This window comes from Lethenteron reissneri, chromosome 17 (genome assembly GCF_015708825.2).
Source record: "Lethenteron reissneri isolate LAM-NWPU_2019-01 chromosome 17, ASM1570882v1, whole genome shotgun sequence".
NCBI classification, from domain to species: domain Eukaryota; kingdom Metazoa; phylum Chordata; class Hyperoartia; order Petromyzontiformes; family Petromyzontidae; genus Lethenteron; species Lethenteron reissneri.
Window position 1 is genome coordinate 10,188,717 of NC_083795.1, and position 26,833 is coordinate 10,215,549.

General features: G+C 43.7%; 2 protein-coding genes across 4 annotated transcripts; one reads left to right on the forward strand and one right to left on the reverse strand.

Annotated features, from left to right (window-relative positions):
• Positions 1-7,535, reverse strand: LOC133343468 (BRISC complex subunit Abraxas 2-like). 2 transcript variants are annotated; one of them, XM_061553111.1, is made up of 9 exons: positions 7,424-7,535; positions 5,399-5,489; positions 5,272-5,308; positions 5,077-5,143; positions 4,747-4,937; positions 3,884-3,997; positions 3,560-3,644; positions 3,309-3,420; positions 1-2,464 (listed from the first exon to the last, which is right to left on the reverse strand). In XM_061553111.1, exons 1-9 carry the CDS (start codon positions 7,490-7,492, stop codon positions 1,491-1,493), a joined length of 1,740 nt encoding a protein of 579 aa, XP_061409095.1. In that variant the 5' UTR covers positions 7,493-7,535; the 3' UTR covers positions 1-1,490. The 2 variants fall into 2 exon arrangements, with proteins under 2 accessions (XP_061409095.1, XP_061409094.1); XM_061553110.1 differs by having other exon boundaries at positions 1-2,467.
• GCK (glucokinase) lies at positions 6,602-26,496 on the forward strand. 2 transcript variants are annotated; one of them, XM_061553113.1, is made up of 10 exons: positions 6,602-6,658; positions 14,061-14,223; positions 15,489-15,643; positions 18,538-18,657; positions 18,821-18,916; positions 19,416-19,515; positions 20,656-20,839; positions 23,952-24,107; positions 25,081-25,317; positions 26,266-26,496. In XM_061553113.1, exons 2-10 carry the CDS (start codon positions 14,115-14,117, stop codon positions 26,408-26,410), a joined length of 1,302 nt encoding a protein of 433 aa, XP_061409097.1. In that variant the 5' UTR covers positions 6,602-6,658; positions 14,061-14,114; the 3' UTR covers positions 26,411-26,496. The 2 variants fall into 2 exon arrangements, with proteins under 2 accessions (XP_061409097.1, XP_061409096.1); XM_061553112.1 differs by lacking the exon at positions 6,602-6,658 and adding an exon at positions 10,856-11,012.
• Positions 26,497-26,833: the final 337 nt, after the last annotated feature.

Sequence of the window (26,833 nt, forward strand, 5' to 3'; positions counted from 1 at the left end):
ATTGTTGTATGTACATTACATCTTTAATCATTTCTCATAACAGTACAATATATCAGTCGAGCAGTAATTCGATTTAAACGACGTAAAAAAACAAACGTTTCCTTACACGCGAATGATGTAATTTCACATACACAGGCGTGACACCTTAAATGCGCCAGAAGGCACGTAGGAAAGGATACAGTATAGGATCTCAGTCACTTAAGGTCCTAAGGGAACTCGCTCATTGCAGGAACGTGGAGGTAATGGATACTACCATTCGGCTTCATATACTCTCCACCACACAGTGATCGATGCAGCTTGCACTCCCTGACGTCCCATTAGGAAAGATTTATATTGATGGGAGTCTTATCCAGAGTTGTCTTAGCCCAACACCATATCCAGTATGCGTTGAACAGTTCTCAATTATATTTTGGCCAAATGTCTAGTTGCTGTAAGGTTAGCACTAAACAAAGCCACGTGAATGACTAAATACACGACTGATAAACTTAAAAAACAAATGTTACGTTTTAAATTATTGAACGACGATCACATTAGACAGTATGGGGTACTATAATCTTAAATATGCCGTGCCTAGAAATTCATTTTAAAAGTCCGACCATTTAAAGTTACCTTACCGAGCTTAAATTATACGGCCTTTATTTTGCATGGACAAGTCATTAAAAATAATCGCACACTCTACAAAACAGCATTTGAATTTGCTTCCAATGATCCCTTCCTGAACTCTTTTATATGCCTTCACTTACATACCCAACACATGAAGGTACTCCAATACAAACACAACGCACATAACTTGTGATGTTCAAGACAGCAAAAGTTTTTTTTTAAGTTGGAAGTTGTAATAAGATTCGATTAACTTACAGCACTAGAAATTTATTACACAGTTCAGCGATTTAAAAAGTTAATGTACAAGTGGTGACAGCAGCTGAGGCTATCTCGCAAGTGGATTGATCATGGCTATAATTATGGTCAACCTTAAAAAGTAGAAATTTCTGGTATTGAGTTCTCACCTGATTAAACAAACTTGATGTCGAGACAGTTGTCCTTACAGGCAATGTTTACTTTATCCAGCCTATCGATGGGAATTATTTGTGCTGTCATTTTAATACACGAGTTTAATTATTGATATTGCACAACCACCCATGGGAAAACTCATCAACTGAGATACCAGAATTTAAACCACTTGCTGTATGTACCTCCCCTGCAGTGCGCGTTTCAGGGGCGGAATCATTTGTGGTACCAATGTTTTTTTAATATTTGGAGATGCAACCATATCAAGTACACATAAGTTTAGGATAGGAAGTAATCTGTGGCTTAGCTGGGGCAAAGCAGGTCAATGCATGGTAATAGGTTTCATCACAAAAATCATCACTGTGGAAGGTACATAACCACATGACTTTACAAAAAAAGATTAGAATTGTACATTTGTCAAATATGGTATACATACAATTGCATTAGATCGAAAGTTTTTTTTTTATGCGACCATTTCAGCTTCAGAATGTTGGGGAGTTTGAGGAGACGCAGGCATTCAATGAATCATTCAAGGTCTCAATTTCTATATTCACATGATTCTGTCCACTCGAGATTTTCTCATACTTCATAGATTTTACTGCTGTTTTTCCTCGTGTTACTTGCATACTATCAATCTTCTGATTTTGTGTTTTGGACCGGCACCTCTTCGTTGGGCCAAATTTAGCGGTGGCCACACTTTGGCTCGGTCGCCGGTCGCCGAGTGACACCGAGGCGATTGTTAATGTTTCTGTAGCTACATTTTCTCGTTGGGTAGCACCTCTGCTGCTTTGAGCGTTTTTTGAACAGCTTCTTGTTGATAACCGCGTTCCAACATGACTAGTTGAAGGCAATTGCTCTGTTTTGTCATTTTTCCTCAGCTCTTCAGCTTCCGATGAACTAGTTATGTTTATGCACTCTATATGGTCATTGGAAAGCTCAGTCTTTAATTCTTCTGTTTCCTCCAAAATCTTCTTTTCAGACAAGCTCAAGCCCATACTTACTTTAACACCTGTCTGTTTGCTTGACAACTTTGAAGGAGTAAATTTTACATTCTTGACATTTGTTGCTTTAGGATTAAGGCTAGATCCTTGGTTAAATTGGGATGTAGCTACAGTTGGAAATACATGGGATGATGAGTTGCTGGCAATCGATCTTTTCAATTTGACACTTTTACTCAAGGAAACTTCAGATTTTTTCACAAGTTCCGACTTTGATGATGTGGGAATATGGTTTGTTTTATGATCCCTTTTTACAGGTTTTGGACTATTTGGAGATGTTCTACTACCTCTCAACCTGCCTCTTTGCTGAACGTCTGCATTTATGTCAGACAGCACAACCGTGCAGTTCATATTCACACGTGTGCTTCGAATCTCCACAGAGTTTGGGAACTCCCGCATCAGTGCAGCTTCCAAATCGTGGTTCACTCTGAAGCTGTTCTCTCCCTGAAGGTTCGTTGCTGCTGCAAACACACATTACAATTATTTCAACTACATAAATAATAGAACGCTCACCTAATATTGCATTGAACAAATACAACAAATATTATTCAAATGCGTGGATTATTGAATGCTTTTCCAAAATGTTGTTTGTTCTTGGAAGTATATTAGTTATGACGCTACGTTTCAAGCTACGCAAGATGGAAGTCACAAAGGTGCGTGAAGTGATGTTACAAGATGTCACGTGTAATTAAATCATGGGAAGTTCCAAATGTTAAGTTAATTTTGTGTAACCAGGTGAGAACTCAAGAGACCAGGATAGACTCATTTGCAAGAGTGACCTGGGATAGGTAATTTTCAAATTTGGAGCCTGATGCCAACACACAATAGCCTACTCTTAGGCTATTGTAAATGACATCACAGGGATCATTAACGTCTACTGAAGCAGATGGCGCATATTATTACGGTTACTACACCCATAGATCAAAATATAGGTTGGCCACTGATATAAACGTCAAGCTGCAAGCATGCTACCGCTAGTCCCGGTCACAGCCCTAGAGGGAAGACAGGGGCTCATGGGCCATTATCCTGCAAGCGCCAATGAAAAAAAATGTGCGCTGGTTTTGTCAATTTTTTAGCAATCCTGTAAGAAATTTGGCCGTTTTCTCTACGACACACCCTAATAGTAGCACAACCTTCGAATAAACTTTTGTTCATATTGAGAGTAACCATACCCCCCTCCTATTCTAGACAGAGGTAATGCATACATGCTTTTAACCTTATTTGGAAAGCATCAAAAGCAGATCATTTCGAACCAACGGTTAAGTATTAGATCGAATGTGTATGAGATCTTGTAAATATTACATTTCAACAATGCATCTTTCTTCTTTTCTTCGATGGCTTGCTTTAGGCTACTAATCTCAGCAAAAAGAACTTCCACAGAGCGCTCACCATCTAAAACATCACTGCATGCATGCTGGGGGCAAAATATAGGCATCAAAATTATACGAAATACACACACACAACATTTTCCTTCATCAAATATCAGAAATTACACAAAAAATGCTTTCTAAAATAATGTAAATGTTTTAATGTAATAATTTTACAAGATTCACCTCCAGCTTGTTTTGCAGTTCTGTGTTCAGTTGAAGGATGTTGTTTACATCTCGCATCTCACCATTGTTGGTCACAAATTTGGATCTAAAATGTAAAGACAAAATAATTGATAGTTTATATAGAACTGTGAAAGGTTTTTTTGGATTATACTAAGTGTTGTTTGACATGATGTCAAAGTTTTGCTCCATATGCTGAAGAAGCTCCTAGCACATGGACCCAAAAGTCGGACAAGGAGAATAGGCGGTAAACCCAAAAACATTTAAAATATATTTTGCAAACATCATTTCATGACTGCACTTTCGTGAATATATGCGAGCCCAAACCTGGACAGAAGATTCCTGCAAGTGGTAGAATGGCAGGGAGGAGGAATATCCCAATAGGATTCCAACCCACTTTGTCCCAAATTACTGATGGTCATGGGAATTCGCTCATAAAACCTTATAGACAAGTCAGAATAAGGGTGTTAATGAGGTACATTTTAAACATCTATTAGACAGTACAAAATCAAGCGTGTAATTTATATTGAGTGCCATACATTTTCTATGAATGTTATTGTTCTTAAACTTCAATAATATATAAAAGAACACTATAAAAATTTTGTAAAAACTGCATATCTAGAATTACTTCAGGTTTGTAAGAGACTTTTATGAAAACCATATTTTTATTCTATATATTGACAGTAATAAATACATTTCGATGATAAAATAAGTCATTGACAATATTTTCTACTAGTAACAGCCAGAGCTCTAAAAGATGGCAGTGCACTTGTACGTCATGAAAAAATAAGGTTGTTCTGTAAACATATGGCTGATGTCATCGCAAAGGGTTCCATAAAGGGGTGAGTGCTGCAGATGCGCGAGTGATATTGATATTTCCAACATATACTCGGCTGGTTTTTTTTAACACACTTGCCTGCCATATGTCAAACCCTTCACCCGACAATCTCAATGTACACCCAACAATAGTATTTTTTCTCCCCATACTAATTTATTTTAATATAAAACTACAAAAGCCAAAAAAGTATTCGTAAATTATGAATCAGACTAAAGACATTTTACAGCAAATAATAAAATTAAGTTAATATCCACCACCTGCTCTTGTACTATTAACTACTACTGTAATTAGAAATATAAAACTAATGCAGACAAAAAGTAAAACGTCCAATATTTAGCACCTGCACATCTACCTTCCATTAGGCTTAAAGAGTGTGTATTCCATGGTGTAAGTGGCACGGTTTGAGGATGACGCCATGGTGAAGAGCAGGAAGACGAGGTCAGGCACTTGTAGTGTGTCCCGTAGCCTCTGTAGCAGCAACTGTTCCCGGAAGGAAATCTTCTGGTCACTCTCCCAGCGAAATTTATAAAATCCGATAACTTCCTGGAAACGGATAAGTCAATGTTACATTAGACCTTAATCATTTTAAGAATTTTCCAAAATAACATGTGCACTAAGTACCTATGTTTAAGTTTTAGTAAAGCACTGTAGTGTTTATTTTATGCTCACGTTTTCAACTCACCTTCTCTTTGCTCTTAATAATGTTACCAAGAGTATCTTCATTAATGATAGCAACGCTGTTGTAAAAACTGTTTAAACAAAAGAAGCAAAAGTATTACACAAGTGGTATTTGTAAAAGCTTTGCATTGGCAGTCATACAAATTTCGATATCCAAAAGCAACTCAATTGCAGTCATATTATTAAGGAACTCACTCACCTGGCCAATCTAGTGCATGGGATATGACTGTAAATACCTGTGAAAACAAAATAAAAACGTACAATTTCAATATCACTGTAAATACATTTTCCTCAGTGAATATTGCATGTTTTTTTGGTGCACTTACTTAACACTTGCTTGCTTTCTACATTGCTAATGTTCGAATCACTTATGCTTCTGACCTCATCTTCTCTCACATCACCGAGCAAAAATCCTTCCTGAAAGAAATGTTATGGAGACACACAATATAGATTACAATTAATAGCGACATCTGTACACTCTGGTGTCTCATCACACCACATCGGAAAATTATCCTTACTAAAGCATCTTACAATTTCAAGAAACGTTTTAACATGCAAACTATTTTAAAGATATTTTACTTCGAACAGTAAAGTGAATGTTAGGTAACCGATGACACTCAACGGCAACATAACACATTGTTATATAATGGCGGTATATCTCTCAGTTCTAACACAATCCTACTGCAGCAAAGAAGTGTCGGCCTTATGCAAGAGAGCTAAAACACTTTTTTTTTACTCTAGTATTTAGTGATGCTGAGTTGACAGGGTGAATTTTGGTAATTTAACTTACCAGAACATGTGTCTAGATTTGAAGCTTTCGTGACTGCAAGGATTCATACTCTTAGTTATTTCGATAAAGTCACGTAGGTAAAAAATTAAATTAAAAGAACTAAGAGTACAGAAGGTGTTTCTTCTTCATGTTTTATAAATCCATGTTACAAACACAAATTAAAAACCCACCACCTTCGTAATTTATCAGAACATTATACAGTAGTAGGCTGAACTTCTGAGAAAGGATCCATCTTGTGTTTCCATCTTTTTACGAGTTTCGGTTTTAAAAAAACCCAACTCTACCCGATTACAAATGTTTTATACTGTGGAGCGGTGGCGCAACGCTTAGCGCACTGAGCTATGAACAAGGCCACCTTTTAATTCTTGACCAAGGACATCATTGGCGAGTGATGCGAGTATGTCCATCTCCTAAGTCGCAGAGCCAAAACCAAATGTCCATCTGAGCCTCGTCGAGAGCTAAATAGGTCGAACCAAATGCCTTAGGGAAGCCACCACACATGAGCATACACACCTTGACGTCATCCAACTCGAGCAAAATGATTAGGGCTCACCTTTACAGGTGACTGGGCGGTTAACAACTTAGAAGCACGTTTGACAGGTGAAACATACTGTCCTCCTCTTCCACGCTGATCGGTAGGTCAACAGTAGTGGAGTCAAGTTTGGGGACTGCCACTTCATCCAAGACGTTTGGCCAGCGTGGAAGAGGAGGCCAAAAACCCATCTATAAGGAGCTCTTCAGATGTCGCTCTAATGGAGGGCATTCCGCCGACAGTGGCGTTAGCAAGCTCTTTCAGGTCCACACCTTTACCTTTTCATTAATATTTAGATTTAAAGCTTTCGTGACTGCAGGGATTCATATTCTTGGTTCTTTCGGTAAAGTCACGTAGAAGGTAGATTTGTATTGTTTAATATTTTTATTAGTTTATTATTTCCCTTCTACGTGACTTTACCGAAAGAACCAAGAATATACTGCCCTCTAGTAACCCCGATTGGTGCTGCTTAGACGATGAGTGTTACACAATGACCGACAGATATGGTTCTGAGGCCTGTTTCACAGCGGCATCACATGTGCCCAGGGAGGAAATGAAGTAGCGGGTCGGATAGTGAGTTGGTCACCCTGGGTGCGAGGTAGATTCATCCAGCAGTGGATTGATCACGGCTAGTGATGATGCTGATGATGATGATGGAGATGAAAGCCGGCGGTGGCAGTGCTGATGAGAGCCCGGCACTGGGCCTCAACCTGAGAATCGCGCCCCCGACTTTACTCGTTGAATCCCCGGCACAAATTAATTGTGGTTGCCATAGGCTATAGCGAGCATTCTTTCGGCAAAATAAATCATTTACCTGCGATTAAATAAACGGAGACTGTTCACGATGCGATAATTACCAAGGCGGGTAGCACACCAAGTCTCGCCTAGTACAGCATCCGCCTTTTGTCTTAAGGTCTACCGTGTTAATGTCTCTGTGTGTGTGTGTTAGTGATCAATGTTGTGGTTACAATTCACAGTGTGTACGCGTGCGTTGTGTTTCTTCCTCACGATGAGAAGGCATCGACTTACGTGGTCCGAGGCACTGCTGAGCTGTGCGAGCTGCAGTTGACCCAGAGTCCAGCCCGACAGCCGCGCCATGACGGCCAAGGGAGTCGGGGTGGGGGCGGGGGGATGTGGGGGTGGGGGGATGGAGGGGTGGGGGTGGGGGGATGTAGGGGTGGGGGTGGGGGAGTTTGGATGGGTGGGGGGGGGCTAGGGGGTTGGAGGTGGGGAGGGGTTGGATGGGGGTGGGTTGATAAGGATGGGTGGGGGGTGGAGGTTGGGGGGGGTGGGGGGTGGAGGTGGGGGGTGGGGGGTGGAGGTTGGGGGGGGTGGGGGGTGGAGGAGGTTGGGGGGGTGGGTGGAGGAGGTTGGGGGTGTGGGGGGGTGGAGGAGGTTGAGGGGGTGGGGGGTGGAGGAGGTTGGGGGGGTGGGGGGTGGAGGAGGTTGGGGGGGTGGGGGGTGGAGGAGGTTGGGGGGGTGGGGGGTGGAGGAGGTTGGGGGGGGTGGGGGGTGAAGGAGGTTGGGGGGGTGGGGGGTGGAGGAGGTTGGGGGGGTGGGGGGTGGAGGAGGTTGGGGGGGTGGGGGGTGGAGGAGGTTGGGGGGTGGGGGGTGGAGGAGGTTGGGGGGGTGGGGGGTGGAGGAGGTTGGGGGGGTGGGGGGTGAAGGAGGTTGGGGGGGTGGGGGGTGGAGGAGGTTGGGGGGGTGGGGGGTGGAGGAGGTTGGGGGGGTGGGTGGAGGAGGTTGCGGGGGTGGGGGGTGGAGGAGGTTGGGGGGGTGGGGGGTGGAGGAGGTTGGGGGGTGGGGGGTGGAGGAGGTTGGGGGGTGGGGGGTGGAGGAGGTTGGGGGGGTGGGGGGTGGAGGAGGTTGGGGGGGTGGGGGGTGAAGGAGGTTGGGGGGGTGGGGGGTGGAGGAGGTTGGGGGGGTGGAGGAGGTTGGGGGGGTGGGTGGAGGAGGTTGGGGGGGTGGGGGGGTGGAGGAGGTTGGGGGGGTTGGGGGGTGGAGGAGGTTTGGGGGGGTTGAGGAGGTTGTGGGGGTGGGGGGGTGGAGGACGTTGGGGGGGTGGGTGGAGGAGGTTGGGGGGGTGGGGGGAGGAGGAGGTTGGGGGGTGGGGGGTGTAGGTTGGGGGAGTGGGGGATGGAGGGGTGGGGGGTTTGGGGGGGTTGGATGGGGGTGGGTTGATAAGAGTTGGGGGGGGGGGGTGTGGAGGTTGGGGGGTGGGGGGCGGAAGTTGGGGGTGGGGGGGGTTGGAGGGGTTTGGGGGTTGGATGGGTGGAGGGGTTGGGGGGATTAAAGGGGTAGAGGGGGTTGGAGGGTTGGAGGGGTGGGGGGGTTCGATGGGTGGGGGGGACTAGAAGGTTTGGAGGTGGGGGGGTTGGAGGGGTGGAGGGTTGGGGGGGGTTGGGGGGTTGGAGGGGTGGTTGGATGGGTGGGGAGGGCCCAGGTTTTTGGAGGTGGGGGGGTTGGATGGGTGGGGGGGACTAGGGGGTTTGGAGATGGGGAGGTTGGAGGGGGTTGGTGGGTTGGAGGGGTTGGGGGGGTTGGAGGGTTGGTGGGTTGGAAAGTTGGGGGGGTTGGAGGGTGGACGGGGGTTGGGGGGTTGGAGGGTTGGGGAGGTTCGGGGGTTGGAGGGTTGGATGGGTGGGGAGGGCTAGGGGGTTTGGAGGTGGGGAGGTTGGATGGGGCTGGGGGGGTTGGAGGGTTGGGGGGGGTTGGAGGGGTGGGGGGGTTGGGTGGGGTGGGCGGTGAGGGGTTGCGGGGTGGGCAGAGTTCCCGCGAGGAGCATGAGGCCACTCGGTGCCCTCGTGCGGGACTCATGCATGGGTCCACATGTTGAGCCTCACGCTCTCACGCATCAAGGCATGAGACTCACATGGACACACGTGAGCCTCACGCTCTCACGCATTAAGGCGTGAGACTCGGGGTCACACGACGCCACTAATCAATCTCACGCCACCCACTGGCAGCTCGCATGCATTACACACTTCCCAATTTGAGTGATAACATGTTTGACTACATACGACGCCTCAAGTTTGTTTTATTTTGTTTTCGCTTTATATGCTAAACTAGAGAATTGTTTTTCACCTAAGGTTCGGAATTTCAACATGCAAACTGGCCACTCGGATAATAACCCTGGATATTTCAGATTTCTGGCACCGGCCTGATGATGCTCGTTGTAAATACCAGCGAAATGTCGTATCAATTAGTTAAATGTTGCGGATTGCTCACCAACACACCGGTGTGCGGAAGCAGTAATACATTGGTACGTTTGTTCACGGTGACACCTTTATTAATTGGCCGTGTTGGGTGGAGGTGGAGTTACGACACATTTTACTTAGGCGACCCAAAACTCAATGATGAATAGTATTGGTTCTGGAAAGCCTCCGCATTAAACTTAATACAGCACTTATTTTATCCAGCACAGATGCGAGGAACATTGAATTGGAATACTTTAAAATGTATTTGCAGAGGTAACCATACTTGTATCCTAGAGGGGGTTGCGACGCCTATGGTAGGGGGGGTTATATTCAAAGTAACTCGAATATCTGGGAGGGTCATATCCAACTGGTGTTGTGACACGTGGGAGCTCACACACAGGTGGAATCGTGACAGATGGAGGGATTCGCATCCAGTGGTGTTCATATCCTTGTTGGAGGTGGCTCTTTTCCTCATATGGATTCAAATGGGTTGGTCTTGATTAAATCAAGTGGCATTCATGGCCACTTGCTTGGTTGAATTGCATAGCAGGTAATGACAACTTGATGGCCATCACGTTCAACGGGCTTACCAAAACCAGACGTAATAAATTATGGTTCTTATTCATAAACAATGTGAAAATAATGACTTTCCCATTTTCTTTAGTCACCCAATTGTCACTGAAGAAGCAACACAGTCCTGACTGGAGTGCACTTTTAACATCAGGCATAAGACAAAGTAAACAAAAAAACCCATCTCGATTTAAAGCTTTTGTGACTGCAGGGATTCATCTTCTTGGTTCTTTCGGTAAAGTCACGTAGAAGGGAAGTAATAAAATAATAAAAATAAAACATAATAAAATAAGTCTCACGACGTTTCGGCCACAACGCAAGCAGCCGTCCTCAGGTGAAAACCAGGTCGACGGCTGCTTGCGTTGTGGCCGAAACGTCGTGAGAATTATTCAATTATGTTTTATTTTTATTATTTTATTACTTCCCTTCTACGTTACTTTACCGAAAGAACCAAGAAGAAAAAAACCCATCTCATTGTGGACCATACATACATATTCAATTCTGCACCTCACGATCTACTTGTTGAGCACCGAGGTTATAAACATGTTACCATGGTGCTGCCCTTTTGGGGATGACTGCTCAAAGGGACCCAGTTGGGGAGGTCTCTGCTCTGCTGCCATTTGTTACTGCAGTGCCGCCAAAAGGGGTTGGGCAACACGTGTGACACTCTTCACTTGCAGCGTGAGACCCTATCCGAAGAGTGTCAGGGCGTGGAGGCAGCAAGCTGAAGGAGATGATTGCGTCTGGATGTCCTTAGTCACGAAAGTTACCTGATTGAAATATCTTGTTTTCTTTTTTATATCGGAAACCACCATCATTATAGAAGCATTTCAATGGACCACGAGGCGGAGGTGAGATTCTGTCTGTGAATTTGTGCAAAGTAATTGACTATGCTAATTTTTCAGTGTTACATCTTTCGCATTTAGAGAACTTTGGAGGGACATGTGAATATATGACAACCACAGCATTAATATTGAAACAGGAAGGTACGTTTAATACAATGTCAGCAAGGATCTAAGCTAAATATTTTCAGAGGAATGAAATCCAGATACACTTAAGGATGAAAATGTTTGTTGTTTTGTACAGGCAATGTTGGAATCAATCAAAAGCAAATAATGTGCGCCTTCATATAAGATTTTAGAGTGAGTTCGATCATAGATGCAATACCTGTGCATGCGTTTTATTTGAAAATAATCATATATTTTTAAATCCTTTATATTAAGTTCACTTGCTTGCTTGCTTGTGCGCTTACGACCGTGCAAATCTTTCGGTCGTTTTTTTAACCCACTTCCCGTGATCCTATCGAGCTGACATTTTGCACACAGACTCGTTGTCCGTGACAATTTATTTTCGTGAAATTTTTTTCCAAAATTTTCCACTTTTTAGGAAAAAAAATGTTTCATATTTAATTTAAAATACCAATGTGATAAAAATGAAACTCTTACTCAAGAAAAACAGAAATGAATAATAAAATAAAACCGATGCCACGCATATAAAGGATTTATAGTGAAAAACTTTGTTTTTACGGGTAAATTTTTTATTGTTACCTTTGCACTCTGAGGCGTTACAACATTTTTTACAATCACTGCAAGGTGATAAAAAGTTTACGCCTAGGGTTTAACACAAAATATAAGCAACCATATATGGAAACTTGTAGGCAGATTAGCTTAGACTTTAGCATTTGCCAAGCTTGTTATATTATAGTTTGTACATAGTTCGTACTTGAAATATATACGGTACATTGTTCATGAATATCAATAGAACTGGATAATGGACAATTTAGATGCCAACCCACCAAGAGAACAAGCTGTATTTATGACGTTTTTTGAGAGTTGACAAATACACAAGATGAATCAGGCCCTGGAAAAAACTAACGAACATCAAATAACATGCCTTTTTTAGGCTATACAAGTGCATACCATTAAATGAAAACTAAGCTCTCACAAGCCTTAATTAAATATAAAAATTTACACTGATGTGAAAGAGGCACATCACCATATATTGCATAAAGTAGCAGCGTATAAATCGGACAAGGAAATAACACTATTCATGGCTATTTACATCAACTGTAAAAGATATTTTTTAAAAATTGTATGGAAGAAATTAGGGGCAAAAACAAGTGGAGAAAGGATGCACCATTACAGAATTGCTGATGATGTAGTTAATTACAAATAACCAATGAAGAAGGATACAGAGCTTGGTACAATATACACACGATAAACTTGCAGCAGGATATGCATATCTATGGTAAGTATCGAAGGCAGATCCAAGAAAAAAATTAGATTAAGGGGTGAATGAGAGTAGGATGTAGTACTTTTGGAAAGCTTAATTTGATAATAAATGGCAACATACTAGTGCACTCCAAGAAATTATGAGCAATCAGTATACATTACATGCTTATGACATTTGGGTTAGAAACATGAATGACAAATAAAATAGGAAAAGAAGCTTTAAACTGCACAGAGAAGTATGGAGAGTTGTGTGTTTGTATTTACACTGTTGCAGAAAGAGGAATACATGGATCATGGAACAAACACGAACGGTAAACTTCACATTGAAAAATAAGGAAAGTAAGTAGCTTAGGGAGTATACATCATGAGTCGCGATGATGGCTAATGGACGAGGCTGATGATACAATGACATCCAAAGGAGAAAAGATGCCTGAGAGGTCAGCCACCATGCAGATGAAGCATTGAGACTGGCTTCTGCACAGGAGAGATATTGGTTGTAGCAATGGTAGAGGGAGGCCTTTATCCAGCAGCACACGTATCTTCCAACGAATCATCTTTGCTTTCTTTGTTAAGTTCATTTCAGATGGTTAATGCTTTGCACATTCATGGTGATACCTTTATGTTTATGAACACATTGGGATCAAGGATATTCAAAGGAACATTATACGTTATATTTGTTTAAATACATTGGATGGTAACTTGTTCCTTCCAAAATATAACATGAAAAAATAATGGCAATTAGTCAACGGAAACATCTTCAGCTCCTATCCTATTTCTGAGAACTTTTTGGGAGGTTCTTGACCTTTGAAAAAAAAATTTTTGCTTATTTATATCGTACAATTCAAATACTTAATATATAATTTAAGTGCAATTGAATCTCAATACACGGTACAGAGACAATGCGCAAATCTATAATAAGGGAAATGAGGCAGTCAGTCATAGGAAGAGTAACAACAGGAAGATCTTCAGTCTGAATTTGAACGAGGGCAGGAAGTCAAGAGCACAGGTAACTTTCCAATCGGGCCCAGCTGGGGAGAAAGAGCGACCTCATACTCAGCGTAGATTGACGGGGAAGTTTCGCTCGAAAGCAATGGTCGCTGGACGGTGCCGTGAATGGGATTCAATGCATGAGCATAAACAGGCGCAGGGATGCAACAGCACACGGATGTTCTTCTTGGTTCTTTCGGTAAGGTCACGTAGAAGGGAAATAATAAAATAATAAAAATAAAACATAATAAAATACAATTCTCACGACGTTTCGGCCACAACGCAAGCAGCCGTCCTCAGGTGAAGAACAGGTCTGTCGGAAAGACAGCGTCTGAATGAGCACCACCAAGCTTGGCAGCGTATAATTAAGCTGGGTTAGAGGAGGAAGGGCGCCTTGACAAAGGAATTTGCATATCAACAGAAGAATTTAGCATATTTATGGCAAATGCAGATATGGGATTAGTCACTACTTGTGGAATGCGTAGGAGGGGGGGGGGGGGTCTCAAAGTCATATTATGCCCGTGCATTATGTAGGATTAGTAGCAGCAAAGGGAGGAGGTAGGGTTAGCAGTAATAAAGGGAAGGAATTTTAATAGTAAGGAGCTGCACGGATGTTGCTGAAGTGGATTGCGAATGCTGCAACGGTGTGTGTGTCTGTTGTCTGTGCGTGCGGGGCTGCAGGTGGAGCAGCTGCTGCTGGAGTTTGTGCTGGACCAACAGGAGCTGGAGGAGGTGATGCACAGAATGCGCAGGGAGATGGAGCGAGGGCTTCGGCTGGAGACCCACCAGGAAGCCAGTGTGAAAATGCTGCCCACCTATGTCCGCTCCACCCCTGACGGCTCTGGTGAGCTGTGGAAATTATTTTTTGAAGCCTTTGCAGTTGAGGTTTAAAGTTGATTGAACACATTCGGGCTGTTCGTATGTCGATCTATAATGGGGGTAACACGATAACTGTCACAAAGAAGATCCAGTGTAAACGCAGGGTTTCGAATAAAGTTGCGTTGCTATTAGACATTTTCGCTAGAGAAATCCAGCCACATTGATAAAAAAAATATGGAGATAAATTCGAGCGCGTGGAGGATAAGCCTTACCGGCCAAGGCAATGATGTCATGTCACCTACCCACTCCCGATGACGTCATCACACATGACACCTTCGCATCATGCGCCAAGTGACAATGTCGTTGTGCAACTTTGAAGGTAATGCGATCATTGCTGATGAATTACTTCCGAAGGACAAACGCACGTTAAAAAAAAGTTTTAGAATCCGTGCGTTCGCATGCTTTTTATTCCCTCATAATAAGGTGTATATCGGATCAATTGCTTGTGCGGTAAATGCTATATTGGACAGACGGGACGTAACATTAACGTAAGACTAAAAGAACACCAAAGGAACATTCAATTCTCTCAAACACAGCTGTCAGCAGTGGCAAAACATGATTGCCAACAAGGACACTCAATTGATTTTGATAACGTTGAAGTGTTATGCAAAGCTAATTAGAACTGGCCCAGACTAATTAGAGAATCCATCGAAATCGAGAAAAATACCAATCATTTTAACCGCTCTGATAGCTACAGACTTAGCGCAGCCTGGAAGCATATTATAATTAAGGAATACACAATACATATTACATTTCCTTATAGAGGAATCACATACTAATTAACTGATTACTAATCTATTAAAAATTACAATACCCCTCCACATCCGCCTCTGATCCTGCACTATTTAAGACCGGAAGCAGGTGGATGGCTTCACGATTCTGGCAAATCGCCCAAAGATGCTGGATGTAATTACCAGAGAAACATGGTACTAAAATTATAAATGTTGTGGATTCACTCTTCAAATACACCGGTGGGCTGAAGGAGTAACTAATTAGTGTTTTGTTAACTTGACACATTTTTCACTGATTGGCCGTGTCGGGTGGTGGAGGGTTGCGACACATTTATACTTATGCGATCTAACTCAAAAACCTTTATTATGAATAATAGTGGTCGCGAAAGCCTACGTGTTCAACTTTTTATTCCCTGTTTCAATTAACAGTATCTGTACCGTACCTGCTGTGTCTACGGATATGGCTCATACCGGGCCCTGGTGTGAACCTCCTTTGCAGAGGTGGGTGACTTCTTAGCGCTGGACCTGGGTGGAACAAACTTCCGAGTTATCCTCGTGAAAGTGGGACAGAACGAGGAGGGCGAGTGGAGGGTGGATACCAAGAATGAGCTCTACTGCATTCCCGAGGACGTCATGACGGGCACTGCAGAGATGGTCAGTCGTGAATGTGCCATAACGTATTTGTGTAAAGTATTGCTTTTGGATGTTTGCCCTGAACGGAGTCCCATAAATTATATTCAGTGCTCTTGCCAAAAACATCAGTAAATCCAACAACATTTGCCAGATTCTATTAAACCACAATAAAAACTAATTTCCAGGTAGAGCCCACTGAGCGATTAGGTATTTTTCAGAAACGACCTGGTCACAAATTATATAGCTCTACGAGGTGGCTTATCAGGTGGAAATTTATAGCAGACAAATACTCTAAACGCATGTTTCTAAATGTGGAGGGGAAAACTGGAGGCCGTGAGAAACATCCACGTAACTACGGGGAGAACATTCAATATCCAAATATACAGGCGTCAGGGTCGGGATCGAACCACGACCTCCATACCAGGCGAGGGAGAAAAAATCTCGACACTGTGGCACCCCTGATTCTTGCTGTCGAGACCCAGAAAATCATACCCATCCAGAGTATTTAAGGAACAAAGCAGTTAGACTTCTCTATAAATCTGGCTGTCGCCTGATGAAGCTAGTTGTAATTACTGGCGAAACGTCGTACATAGATTGTAAATGTTGTGGCTTGGCTCTCCAACACACCGGTGTGTTGTACTAGTGTAGTGAGTGACTTCCGAGACACGTCGAGTAGAAGGCTTCTTATTTGTTAAGAGCACACTGGGCAATACATTACGTAACGCAGCAACACATAGGCGATCCTAACATGTAGCCCCATCTCCGGCTTCGCTACGCAAGCTGTTCGACCAGTGTGGCGACGGAGAGAGTCTTCCAGAAGATCAGCCACGTGATCGGAGACGGAGAGATGATGATGAGCAGCGACGCAGCCAGGACCCAGCCCCACCTCTGGCCACGCCCCCTTTCCAGAACCTTCGAGCTTGTTCCCGGAGCTTCTCGACTGAATCCGCCTTTCACCTTTACCTCAGATACGCCCCCTTATAATAAGGCATTATGTCATGCAGCCATGACCGTAATTACTACTCCAGGCCGACAGTAGTAACGACTTGGCATGTTCTGTTTACGTGACAAACCTTACGAATTGGCTGTGTCGGGTGGTGGCAGGTTTAACGACACATTTATATATTTATGCGATCTAACCCAAAAAAACATGTATTATGCATTCAGAGTTTGCTTGTGGAAACAAATGCCACTTGATAAAATTGTTCTGCAAAGGAGTTCCGTTTATGTATTTATTTATACAACTAGAGAAGCCATTGCTGTGCAATGGAATATAAGAGACATCTGTCATTTGCACAATCTTCTCAAAATCAATGTACCTGAAACACTAAAAGTAATCTGCGTTGTTATGTAATAATAAAATGGCAATAAAGTACGTATTTAACTTTTTGTTTTATATTCTACAGCGTTAAAAGAATATTCTGGAAAAAGAATTGCTTTAATAGGAGCGCAAATTGAAGAGTGAGATCAATTTTAATTTACCGTGTCAGTCTTCTGTATTCGTTACTCTCACCTCTTCAGTGTCGCCATATATTATTACGACTTTAGAACTGCTTACACCGTTCCAATGCAATAATTATTTATTACATGGAAAATTGCATTTAACCAGTTACCCAGCTAGCTTCGGTGGCAACGACCCGCAGCCACTAACAAGAGAGTTATTGTTAGGGTGGAGATGAGCCGACTCAGCAGCCAGCCCGGAAACTCAAAGCATATATATTTGTTTTATAGTAGCATGATGTGAAGACAGAATGGGGTTCTGCTCATGTATGCTTTTAGTCCTTTAAAAAATATTTCCACTCATAACCCAACACATGCACCACACACTCTCCATCTCCACAGGCAAGCTTTGTTTTGCCTAATGTCGCGTGAGCAGTTAAGTTAAGGGAACAGAAGTCTCATGAGCCAAATGCGCTTGTTCCGATGTCAACATATTAAATGATGCGTGAAATGGTTCGTGCAGTTTACACAGAGAGATCGACCTACAGGGAAAACGGACAGCACAATGCTGACAAAACCCCGTTGTCTTTTCCTGAATCGCATGTAAACAATACCATAAGTGATGACATAATGATGGAGTCAAGATAATATCACGGTTAACATTATCACAATGGCAATTTTACCTCTGAAGAACAAGCATCAGTTTTCACATTAAACATTATGGAGATATACTGAGGTTGCCTGGCTGGCTGGGTGGAATTGCTAATGCAAGACAAAGATCCCCCGTATAGCCTTTAACAGACTGTTGGGTAAAGTGCTGTTAGGGAGCACTTCTGTGAGCAAGCACGGCACAGGAGGGGGTGGTGTGGCCACCACCATGCTCAGCCGCCTTTGTCTCCCCAGTGCTGATGTTTTATACACTGCACCAGCTACTCATTTGAAGCTGATTCGACCTGGAGGAGACCCAGGACCGGGTCAGGTATTTGCCACTGTTAGTGCTCATGATCACCCATACCCACTGACACACCCATACTGGAAACAAACACAACAAACATGTGCTGGATACTGACACACTGGAAACACAACAACAAAACAGTCGTCATTCACCATTTAGTGATAATTAGAACATATTCTTTGGGTCTTTCGGTAAAGCCACGTAGATAGAACAAATAAGAAAAATAAGAAAATAACAATAATAACAATATCACAATTAGATCAACCAAAGCATTTGTGCCAGGCGAGGTGCACTTTGAGACCTGGTGAGGTGTTAAAAGTGTTTTGGGTTAACTGACTGAGATGGCTGGCAGATGTACCATCTGTGCTCCCCACGCTTTTGTGAGCGTCGCACCTCCATCCCTCCATTGTGTGAATAGTCACACAACATAACCAATCAGAAAGTACGGTGTTCACGAGCTGTCCACTGCTATGCCCTGTGGAAGACAATGCGTTTGTGTCACTCGCTTGATATTCAACAGTTGTTTGACTACATAGCAGAGTGCATTGCCAACTACCTGGACAAACTCAACATGAAGCACAAGAAGCTACCTCTGGGCTTCACCTTCTCCTTCCCAGTTAAACACGTGGATCTGGACAAGGTGAGCCTACCACAGGCAAAACCTGCCATGCACCTCCGATTAGCACGGTTGCCTACGTACGGTGCGAAAAGATTTCAACGTACGTACGTACAACCGCAACGTGCAATACTCAAAGTGACCGTGTTGGACATCAGTTGAAGATGCTGTTTTTTTGTTGTTGCAGGGAATCCTTATAAACTGGACAAAAGGATTTACGGCAACAGGAGCGGAGGGAAACAATGTGGTGGAACTGCTTCGAGAAGCAATCAAGCGACGAGGGGTAAAAGTCTGCACAGATAAACAACGGCGCATTGAATTGCTCCATGCACCTGCACCGTTCCCGTTCTGCTGCAATGTGCACCGATGTCGGCTTTATTGAGGGCAATATTGGCACAAAAAATAAAGATCTATTAAATTGATTGAGCCCAGCCCTTAGGAGTGACTTTACCTCTGGCCTGTCTTTGTGCTGTAAAGAAGGTCCAATGCCCGAAACGTCACCTTTATATCCTTTTTTGTCAAGGCAGTGTTGCTAACGAACGTGTTGAGATATTTGTTGTGCTTGTGCACCACTGCCAACACGGTATCATCTATACAAAAAGTATTAGTTAATCATTCTCTGCAGCATTTAATATTCGTTTAAAGTGCATTTAACATTGACTGCGTTGTAACTCCCCTGAGTTATTGTATACACCCCCTCCCCCTTAATTTAAAATGAGGTCACGATGCAGGCTTGAGGAGGGCCAATGTGAATAAATGTGAATGATTTTCCTCCTGGCCAGGACTTTGACATGGACGTGGTGGCCATGGTGAATGACACGGTCGCGACCATGATCTCGTGCTACTATGAGGACCACAACACGGAGATTGGAATGATTGTGGGTAAGATGAGCATGACCCCTGCACCGTTTACAAATGTACGTGATTAAGCAGTTAATAACAATTCAAGTACCGAGATAGATGTTATCGGGTCATCTTTATTATCAGTTAGTATCTTTCCAAAGCAATATTTTTTTATGGATTATACGTATTTGTACTAACATTCACATTTACTCGTGTCACATTAATCACCGAGTAACTACAATCCAGAGTTGCTGCCTCACTTCTGTCAACCCAGCAGTAAAAATGACTAAACTACTGTTAGTCAAGGAGCATGACGAGCTTGTTGGCGTAAAGTGTGGGGACTCCTGCCTATTGCAAGACGTCTGACCAGCGTGGAAGAGTATGCCAAAATACGCTCGAGAAGGGCTCCCACTGGAGCTAACTCTAGAGCTAACTCGAGAGCTAACTCGAGAGCTAACTCGAGTGGAAGCTCTTCTGGCAGCAGTGACGTGAGCGGAAAAATTGCTCGGCTGCATCTTCACCCGCGACCCTTCTGAATGTAAAACCGACAGCAATTCAAACACTCCACCTGCACTCGTGCCAGTGACAATGAACCAGAGCCTACGTAGGGTCATTATTACCACGCAGCCTTGCTGCTCTCGGTTGACGGTGTCCATGTGCGTGCGTGCACGCATGGACTTTATGGGCCACAGCTGAGGGCCCCATATTTCATATATGCAGCTTTATGATTGAAATGCAATACGGTAGCAGTAATTTGATCATGAGAGCCATACGCTCACCGTATGTTATGTGCCAATAATACGGTTATAAAATAAAATATCTATATAACAGGCGGCACTTAAGGCAATATGCCTTCTTCGCAAAAACAGAGGCTGAGAGTGGTAGAATCAAAATTTAAATAATTTTGTTGGTTTTAAACTGTGATTTAGCTTCATAATTGTATACCACCAACCAATATTTGTTTGTTGTACAGGGGCATATCACGTTTTAAAAAGCAGATCTGAAATAACCATAGTTAGTCACCAAAGAATGTTTATCACGTGGCATAGGTGGCGGTAAAAACAGCAAACGGAAGGAATTGAATTCACAGCAAGGGGTCCTTGAAACTATCCAAGGCCCCCCCCCCCACCCCCATAAAACTTACCGCGGCGGCGTGCGTCTGCATGCATGCGCGTGCAGGCACGGGGTGCAACACATGCTACATGGAGGAGATGCGCAACGTGGATCTGGTGGAGGGGGACGAGGGCCGCATGTGCATCAACATGGAGTGGGGGGCCTTCGGGGACAGCGGCGAACTCGAGGACCTGCGCCTGGAGTACGACCGCAAGGTGGACGAGACCTCAAACAACCCCGGCCAGCAGCTGTGAGAGCCTAGCACCACCGACCCGCCAGTAACTGACGAGGGCTTGGGAGAGTTAGGGCCAATGGAGAAGCTGCTGCTCGTAACCACAAATGCCGAAACATTCAAGACCTGCGGACTTCGGGTGTGGTTAATTGGAGGACCGTGGATTTTTTGGTGCTATCTGAATGAGATTTCAGCTTTCAAAATGCTGTAATTTATTGCCAGCGGCAGCTCGGGGAAAGTCTTTATCCAGCAGTGGATCACGGCTCATGGTGATTTACAACCAATCATGAAATGGCCTGTTCAAAATGTATGTAAAGGAGTAACATATGAAATGCAGTTTAGCTACATTAGTTTCAGGCAGTGGGAGGGGGGAGGTGGCACGTGCCCCCCCCCCCATGATCCGATCGAAATCCCTCATTTCGATCGGATTATTGGGGTTTATTAGTAATAAATCGGCATTTTGCGACCCCCACTGCCACTGTGTAGCATATTTTTACGTGCCAGGGACTCTATGAGACGATAGGACAATAGTCTGAGTCCATAATTGTCAATAAGTAACGGCAAAGCAGTTATAAGTGACTCACAGAATTGTGCGCAGTTGCGTATACAGTCCACGACTTCCCTGAAGGAAAACACCTTTAGCGAGCGCGATGCCGATCACACACGGCTCGAATTTGACCCTCGATCGATGGCTGCGCCATCGCCGCACACGCGTCGAATAAAAATCAAGGGACAAGTCCTCACTTACTAACTAACAACTCCTCTATCATTTTTAATTGCTGGAGGGGTTGGCCCTCTACCTGAAAATCCTGGCTCCGCCATTGGTTTCTGGGGTGTGTTGAAGCTATCAAAACAAAAAGTGTAATATGCAGTAACTTTAGGTTACTTGATCCTGAAATTAAGGTGATTATCAGATTGGCATTAACGGTGACATAAAATAAAAAAATACTGCAATCCGCTGCTGGATGAAAGTCTCCCCATACCATGCAGTCATGGGGTTTCTTTGACCATACTTCACCACACTTGCCAGTGCAGGTTGAAGGCAGCATCCCAATACCAGTTGAGTTATCACATACCACTCATGTTAACCGTGGCCGGGAATTGAGCTCAGGTTGCTAAGTTCATTGCTGAGTGCGCTAATCATTGAAACGCAGCCCCATATAAACGTCAATGCGTTTGACCTGCTTTTGTACAACAACAAATATTCTTGCACATTTCCACAACAAAAACAAATTTTAATCTAAACTTCACTTAAAACGCTAACATATTCAAAACGTGCTTGGATTTCCATAAACACCACACAAAGTTATCGACTGGACTTTACATTTGGCAGAAAGTTAAATACCATCACCCAGAGATATGAACATATTGCAACATAAAGCATAAAACTTGCATCTAAAATCGTCATCAGCCACCATACAGATGATTGATTGCCGTCTCAGCAAGGAATTGCGTTGTTTATTTAGCTTTTTTGCCAATCACCTGCACTTACAGGCCGGTATATATAGCGGCTGAAAAACAGCAGCAGATGGTTCACAGAACTGAATTCCGAGCGACCATCAAATGCAGCTGCTCCGTCGTAACAAGTAGAGTGCTTTGTCCACTACAAATGGAAGCTTCTTGCAATATTTTGCCATCTGGTAAATTTAGTGTATAACTTCAATTTCGTGAAGTTACATTCAATGGTATTATTGTGAACATTTTAGAGTTGCGTTCGATATGATTCAGCTTATAAAAGTGCTGCAACTTAAAGAGAAAAGGTGATAGAGTGATTGCCTGCAACATGTGTCATCGCGATCACACCAACCACCTATTTATATTTAAAACTAAACAATGTTTTATTTGACCACGTAGGGCCCACTGAGATATAGAGCTTTTTTTCATAAGCGACCTGGCCACAAATGATAGCTCAACGAAGTGGCTGATCATATGAAAATGTATAGCAGCCAAATACTCTCAACAGATGTTTGTAAATGTGGAGGGGAATATCAAAGGGCCCGGAGAAAAATCCACGCGACTACAGAGAGAACACGCAAACTCCAAATATACAGACGTTAGGGTCGGGATCGAACCTTCCAGGCGAGGGAGTTAACATTTCCACCGCAGCACTCTATTATATAAATTTGTCTGCAGAACAATACATCTATCGTTTCTTTTAGAATCGAATCTTGCAATCAAGACACACGCATCTAATCGAGCGTGAAATAAATTATTAATCAGAGTTTAAATGTATTGTTTGTAAATGTTTTTTCATGACCCTGGCAGCTATAAACGGGTGCTACATTCACCACAATGGCAAACAAATAGATTGTTGAATAAAACCGTGACACCAATTTGCGACAAGTCATTGAATCACAAAGTAGATTTTTTTTTCTTTTATGTTGAATGAGTTATCTCTTTATGGTATAATAATAATGTTTATAAGTGGCGATTGTAAATGAGATTAGGTGTGGTCAGCATAGTACATGGCCTGAAGCTCACATGGCATAATGGATCAATATGTACGTAATGGTTAAACCTCTTCTAGGATGCAGCTCATGCGAGCAATGGCGAACTATTGAGAATTTTGCAATGGGAATGTACAAACCTCAGAGCCACTCACAAACACACATATCCATGCTCAATAAGATTGATGCAAATAACAAATGTACTCAATTATTTTCATAACAGTAAAATACATTGGGTGACAAGTGGTTAAATATTCGTGTAGAATGTATATCACCGAATTATTGTTAAAAAAACCTGTGCTTTTTGATTGTCTTTTGACAATTTTTGGAGCAATAAAGATCGACTGTAAGCAACTAACATTGTCTACTTAAGGTAGTCAAAGTTCGGAGTTTAAAAGTCTCCTTTCGATTTATGATGACATCAGTATTGCAAAACACGATCAGTATAACATCCACTAACGATGATTCGAGAAAATAATTAAGAAAACATGCTGGATCTAAAAGCGTAAAATGCACTCAGTTAACATAATTTCTTAATGACATGGAATTCATCACACTTATGCAATGTTAACACATGTTAAAACATGATATTGTGTGACAGCAGTGTCCCACCTATACGTTGTACCCTGCGTTTATGAGAGCTTCTCAACTATTTAATGAGCTTTGCCTTTCAATTTTCCCAGGTTTGAAAAGCTAATATCTGGAAAGTACATGGGCGAGTTGGTGAGGCTGCTGGTCATGAAGCTCACCAACCAGGGGCTGCTCTTCGGAGGAAAGGCCTCGGAGAAGCTGCAGACGCACTTCAAGTTTGAAACCAAATATGTGTCCCAAATCGAGAGGTGAGTAATGACATTTCAATAAGCTCGACCGCCATCACCTCACAGCATTCTTGCGAGGCTAATTTATCTCAATCGTGTCATCGGTGTAAAGCCAAAGTATCAATTGCGGCACAATCGGAGAACAATACAACCCTTTGTGTAGAGAATGGCACACAAAAGTGCATATTTCAGAACTACTTCTGATATGTTTTTATGAGACCTGTTCAGCCAAATAGAGGGCAGCATGTTTCCAATCGCTTTGCCATTAGAGTAATGCCCATCAAAATGAGAGTAAACGTCTATATTTCATTCTCAGACCTGGCTTTAGCCACATTAAGTACAGCACCAAATGTAATGTGATCGGTTTTTTTGTAGTCACTGGTGAGTGGGCTGAGACCATCAACTTAGGATACGATAGAACTTGTTAATCACAGGCGGCTGGCTGCCTGAATTCAAATCCAGGTTATCAACAGTGGCAGCTCAGCGCTCTGACCTCCGATTCACCCGGCCACTGCCCCAGATAGTATACCGTAGTGCTTAAAATAGCCTCAAATCAGGATGCTGCCATGATGCAATCGTCAACCCACTAGACTTGCAAACCACAGGTTTGCTGGTCCACCTTCACGGTAGTTGTAACAGTGAGAAAGTTTCTTAAATCCCCAATCGGCAATATAAATTGATGCAACGCAGTTGATCGGCGGTGCATGTCTGGTGGGTACAGCGCATAAGACTTGCTCACAATTCCATACGGAAGGGATTATTTACGCCTCCCTTGAGTGGGGAAGTGCTTCCACGAACGGTGGAGTTGGCAAGCAACGTCAGGGCTGCAACTTCATCTTCATAAAATCACCTTGAGCAGGTGTAAAAGAGCAAACAACTGTCCACCGACGAAGCGGCACATCCCAACGACGGCCGTGACAGTGCGGACACCTTTAACCCTTCACCTCGACCCTCAAATCGTGTTGTGTGGTGCGTTTAATGATTTCGCCAGCAGCGATGACGGCGCGGAGATGAAGCAAACGCTGAACGTGCTGCTGGGGCTGGGTCTGCAGCCCACGGAGGCAGAATGCCGGCTGGTACGGCGCTCCTGCCAGGCGGTGTCACGACGCGCGGCCTCCCTCTGCGCAGCGGGCATGGCAGCGGTCGTCAACAAGATTCGTGAGAACGGCAGCCTGGAGCAGCTCGAGATCACCGTGGGAGTGGACGGCTCCGTGTACAAGCTGCACCCACAGTGAGAATGAGAGCAGCTCGCTCGCTCGTTCGCACACCGGCCCTCGCTCTTGTGATTTCAGGCGCGCTGATTTCACGAAGCAGTCGAATTCTGCCACATGCACGTCTATTTCAATGGCACCTTTTTTTTTTTACAAGTGTCGTATTTTATTATCTGCAGCTTAAACGTCGATCATCACTTATATGGACTTGCCCACTTCTCCTCTATACTCTCTGGTCACGTAGGTAGAAAAATGTATAAAATAAAATACGACGTTTCGGTCGCAACACAAGCGGCCGTCTTCAGGTGAGAAAAAATTACCTGCTGTTTCTATCTACCCCCCTTCACGTGCTCTTCGATTCAGCAGCAACCAAGGCACTCTTTAACACGTAGGCTTTCGCGACCAATATTATTCATAATCAACGTTTTTTGCATTTGTAAATGTTGTGGTTTCACACTTCAACACACCGGTGGGCTAAAGTAGTGAACTATTTTTCTTTTGTCAACGTGACACTTTTTTGCTGATTGGCCGTGTCGGGTGGTGGAGGGTTACGACACATTTATAAATAACGCGATCTAACCCAAAAATGTTTATTGTGGACAGGGCACTCTTGTCAGAAGCCCCCAGTCAACTTCGCCTCAGTGAGAGGTCACTCATTCTTCTCTGCTGCCCCAGTTGTCTGGAAATACTTGACCCCATACTATCCGTGATGTTGACTAAAAAAAAAGAGAGAAAAAGACTCCCTGTCCATGCTCAAGAACCGTCTTATTTCTGTTGTGTGCATTACTGGACGGGGTGGTTTCACAATGTCATCATCATAATCAGCGCGCCACTCACAAGCGTGGCCGGAGTAAACGACCACAAAAAAAGGTAGTCTTTCGACTATAACGTTCAGCCGAGTCGATTAATCGACTTCATACTCTCAGCTCTAATTTCATCCAACTGCTGCGGGTGTGTTCACGGTGCAGGTTCAAGCATCAAATTGCGACGACGATGAAGCAGCTGGCGCCCAAGTGCGATGTCACCTTCCTGCAGTCGGAGGAAGGCAACGGACGTGGGGCTGCACTCATCTCTGCCGTGGCGTGCAAGCTGGCCATGAGGATACAGCGCTGAGGCACATGCACAAGCCCAGCACAGCGGACTGCGGGTCAAGCTGTCAGACACTTTCCCAGAAATGCCGGACAAGTTATCACACGGAATGTAGAATGTGGAGGTCTCCTGCGAGAGCCCTCACTGCAAGAGCCGTACAACTCCGCTGTAAGAAAGCGAGCCGTGACGTAAACTTAAATGTACACAAAATGGTATCGTCATCGGATGGGATTTGAACAGGTTTTCCACTTTAATGTCATTCGTAATGTTTGTTCGCGAAGGCATTTTGACCTTTTAGAATACATTTAAGTTTATTTCGCCACTCTTCCAGTGGTGTTGTAATCTCTTGCTCCAACGGATAACTTGACTGGCATTTCGGAGGTGTCTGTTAGCTTGAGTGCAGTGGACAGCAGGCACCAACTACAGACCTCACTGAGACACCATGTT

What these genes read in the sequence shown, in the direction of transcription:
- LOC133343468 (XM_061553110.1), bottom strand. Translation starts at nt 7,492, where the DNA reads ATGGCGCGGCTGTCGGGCTGGACTCTGGGTCAACTGCAGCTCGCACAG. An exon ending in AGAAAGCAAGCAAGTGTTAA is followed by an intron (nt 5,309 to 5,398) that starts GTAAGTGCACCA and finishes TTGTTTTCACAG; the next exon opens with GTATTTACAGTCATATCCCA. An exon ending in AACTGCAAAACAAGCTGGAG is followed by an intron (nt 3,421 to 3,559) that starts GTGAATCTTGTA and finishes TTTTGCCCCCAG; the next exon opens with CATGCATGCAGTGATGTTTT.
- GCK (XM_061553112.1), top strand. An exon ending in TGACGGGCACTGCAGAGATG is followed by an intron (nt 15,644 to 18,537) that starts GTCAGTCGTGAA and finishes GATATTCAACAG; the next exon opens with TTGTTTGACTACATAGCAGA. An exon ending in TATGTGTCCCAAATCGAGAG is followed by an intron (nt 24,108 to 25,080) that starts GTGAGTAATGAC and finishes TTTCGCCAGCAG; the next exon opens with CGATGACGGCGCGGAGATGA.